We start from the raw sequence: 3,359 nt of genomic DNA, 5'->3' as shown, positions 1-3,359 counted from the left end.
TGGAATTGAAAAACGAGCAAGTGAAAGGATTCTATAGTTGAACCACGAGCTAAGCGAGTGGTTCGAGAATAGAATCCTGAACTTGCGAGTTTTTTAACACACGAGAAGTAAAATACATTTGCACCCGAGTGTAACACAAAACTTTTCCCCTTACTATAGCGAGGAAACTACAACGCAAAAAATGCGTTTATCACTGCTTCCAGTAGTTCCACAGGTGGCAAATCATCTTTATTACTAGATTCACCTACTTTTATCAATTTTAAAGCAGTTAATTTGACTTTATTCAAGGTCAAATTACTTTACCCACTAGTGGATAAAATGCGTTTTTACCCGCTGGTATTAAAGGACAAAACACGTGTTTCCGAGCTAGTGAGGGGAAAAGAGTATTCTATCTTCTATCTATCTATGTTGTAACACTCTTTGATTGCAATACATGCACGCGTAGGTAAGTAATTAGATCTTCATCACACCCGCACTTTAAATGTGCTGTGCAGGCGGAGCGTGAGTTATAGAAAAATCGTTCTCCCAAGGGAATAATGAAATTTCTTGTACCGTACTTACTTTTTTACATCTATTTACATATTTTTTACATTGCGAGTGTGATGAAAAACATTGTGTGTAACTCGGGGAGTATGAATATTACAAACTCGAGTCTTTAAATCGCTCCGGCAAGCCGTCGCGATTTAACTTACTCTCGTTAGTAATATTCAATTTCCTCCCCTTGTTGCACAATGTACTATTCATTAAATTGCACGTTTCCTCCAATTTTTGGTACCAAATAGGTTTCTTAGAAATCGTATTCAAGGAATATTTAACTATTGTTTTTGTTTACATTATCTTTTAGTTTCACTGTAATTATTTTGAATAAACTTTATATTTTTATATAACTTATGTTTGAAGATTATCAATTCTGGGTTCAAACGGCTATCATAAGAACTAATTTCTGGGAATCCAACAACAATAATAACTCGTAAAGGTTATCTTAAAAACACATACAATTAACTAGTATAATTATAACAAGATCAAGTCTTCACTTCCCATCAGGTGTGACTAGGGTCAATCGCCGACCAGTCCATAATAAAAAAAAAAAAAAAAAAAAAAGTGTAGGTACACGTACAAAATAACTCCACTTCCAATTTAAGTAACAAAAAGTTGCTTACACCGTTAGATTGTTACCTTTCTGGTTTAAATAATGCTGTTATTATAACTATATGTATGTACTGTCAACCAATTGGAACCCTAGGCCACTCTACAACCATGTCAAAATGACAAGCTGTAAGAGATTTCTTACAATCTAATCTTACACGTCACTATGACATAGTTCTACAGTGGCCTAGGGATTGGTTAACTGTACTTGTCTACGTATAATAAGAATTGTGATATGAAAATGGGTAGTATACAGTTAAATATAGTTTATTCGTAAATTTGTTATTGAAATAAGTACTAGCATAGATTAATTTAATAAATGCACTCTGATTATTCTTTTATTACTAAAAATAAATACTATAAATCATTATGTTAAAATTAAAATTCAGGTATGTATTTATAGTATAATTTTTCATCCATATTGAAATGCGAATTAATTACTTATTTTGTACCGTATTATTTTGCATTTATTATTACAAACGTGAATGCCTCAAAAATGCATATTTTCAGCATTATATTATGGCATTACAGACACCCGCTGTATAACAATACATACTATGTAAATATTTACCACAACAGTTTATTACTCACACATCGCTCGTACTACGATCACCGCTCAAATTTTATAAGCCTTTACAAAGGACCCTTTTCATTCCACACCATCAAAAAGTTTTCCACAATTTGTATTTTCGGCCAATACAAACATGAATCATCATGACTCATACGCATCCTTACAGCCTTGATCGAGACCAAGCATATACTATAGCTATAAGATCAGTTAGCGGTCGCCCCGCGCCATTCAATTCCAAGCCCTCACACGCGACGCGCGCGCAGTGAAGTTATACTTGAAAATAAGTGACGTGAAGTGATAAAAATGGCGTCAAAAGTTGCTCTACTCGTGCTCAATATCGTCTTCACGATATTCGGACTTATACTCTTCAGTGGCTCCATCGCGTACTTCTGTTACATCAACATGTTTGTGGCTCTTCGGAACAGTAACCATTATCTCCTGGATTACAATGTGTATTGGCCTCAAGCTGTCCCTTGGATGTTCTTTGTGACGTCGCTATTTGTGATCTTCAGTTCGGCCTGTGGATGTATCGGAGCGAGAAAAAACAGTAAGTCCATGGTCACTACTTATGGGATTTTCGTGTCTGTAGCTACAGCTTTACTTATGGGCATGGCTATAGTTGCCCTAGTTTGTGCTGATGGATATAGAACAGATAATTTTATAAGAGACACGATTTGGGACGCATATTCTCAAATGAAAGATCATCCTGAGCTTGAACAGTACTTTGGAAACGTCGAGAAACGTTTATACTGCTGTGGCGCGGATAGCCCTAGAGATTACGTCAGTTGGAAGAACGAATTTCCTCAATCTTGCTGCGACGTCGTTAGGTACAGTTTCCTAGATGCCTATCCTATTGACTGTAGCACAACCAACAAGCTAGCAAATGAAAGACACGGATGTTCTGAAGTAGCATCTCAATATGCAAGAATTGGCATCAAAGTTTTATCTGGAGTCTCAATTTTCACGGCTTTAATCGGATTATTAACGCTGGCAGTTGCTTTTTCAACGTCCAAGAAAATTAAGAACAGAAGGAGAACACCCCAAGTGATAGATGGTAGAGAAATGGAAACGAAGAAAGTGCTTCTGTAAGACTAAAAAAAAATAGTGTTTTGTGTGTTTTTATCCTAATGAAACTGTAAGTAACATTTCCTGTAAAATGTGTTGTAAGACTTATTTGACACTAATTTATTTGAATCATTAAATTTGGTTTAATGGCATTCATCATAAGCACAAAAGCCAAAAAGGCCGAACCTATTTCATTGTTAACGTATGTATTGTTAATAGTTTGAACATTATGTCAAAAACTTTTGTAAAACGCTTGTATAACCAAATTGTCCTACTATGATTATTCTATGCTAGTTCTACATTTTTTTCTTACACTAAAAAATCTTCGAAATCAAAGATTGTAAGTAATAATTATGCATTTGTTAAATACGCAATTCAAAATGTATTTGCTATTAACTCTTAAAATGGCAAAGCAATTGATCTAGACTTACACCCTTTTGTATCTCATAATCTAAAACTGCATAGAACTAAACTAGCGTAAGCGAATTTATAGTACATTCCATTGTATTCCTTGTAACTATACATTTAAAGCTCAGAATCACTTTAACAAAGATATGAGTCACTTTGCATCTCTTAA

At 34.7% G+C, this 3,359-nt stretch overlaps 1 protein-coding gene across 1 annotated transcript; it reads left to right on the top strand.

Moving 5' to 3' along the window:
• Positions 1-2,020: 2,020 nt before the first annotated feature.
• LOC125236892 (tetraspanin-12-like) lies at positions 2,021-2,806 on the top strand. Its single transcript, XM_048143810.1, has one exon. It carries the CDS (start codon positions 2,021-2,023, stop codon positions 2,804-2,806), a length of 786 nt encoding a protein of 261 aa, XP_047999767.1.
• The last annotated feature ends 553 nt before the right edge of the window (positions 2,807-3,359 follow it).

This window comes from Leguminivora glycinivorella, chromosome 20 (assembly GCF_023078275.1).
Source record: "Leguminivora glycinivorella isolate SPB_JAAS2020 chromosome 20, LegGlyc_1.1, whole genome shotgun sequence".
Classification (NCBI taxonomy): domain Eukaryota; kingdom Metazoa; phylum Arthropoda; class Insecta; order Lepidoptera; family Tortricidae; genus Leguminivora; species Leguminivora glycinivorella.
Note: the sequence above shows the minus strand (reverse complement) of the source record. Positions and strands in the feature narration are given on the sequence as shown.

Excerpts from the sequence above, each read along its gene's own strand:
- LOC125236892 (XM_048143810.1), top strand. The coding sequence starts at position 2,021 with ATGGCGTCAAAAGTTGCTCTACTCGTGCTCAATATCGTCTTCACGATA.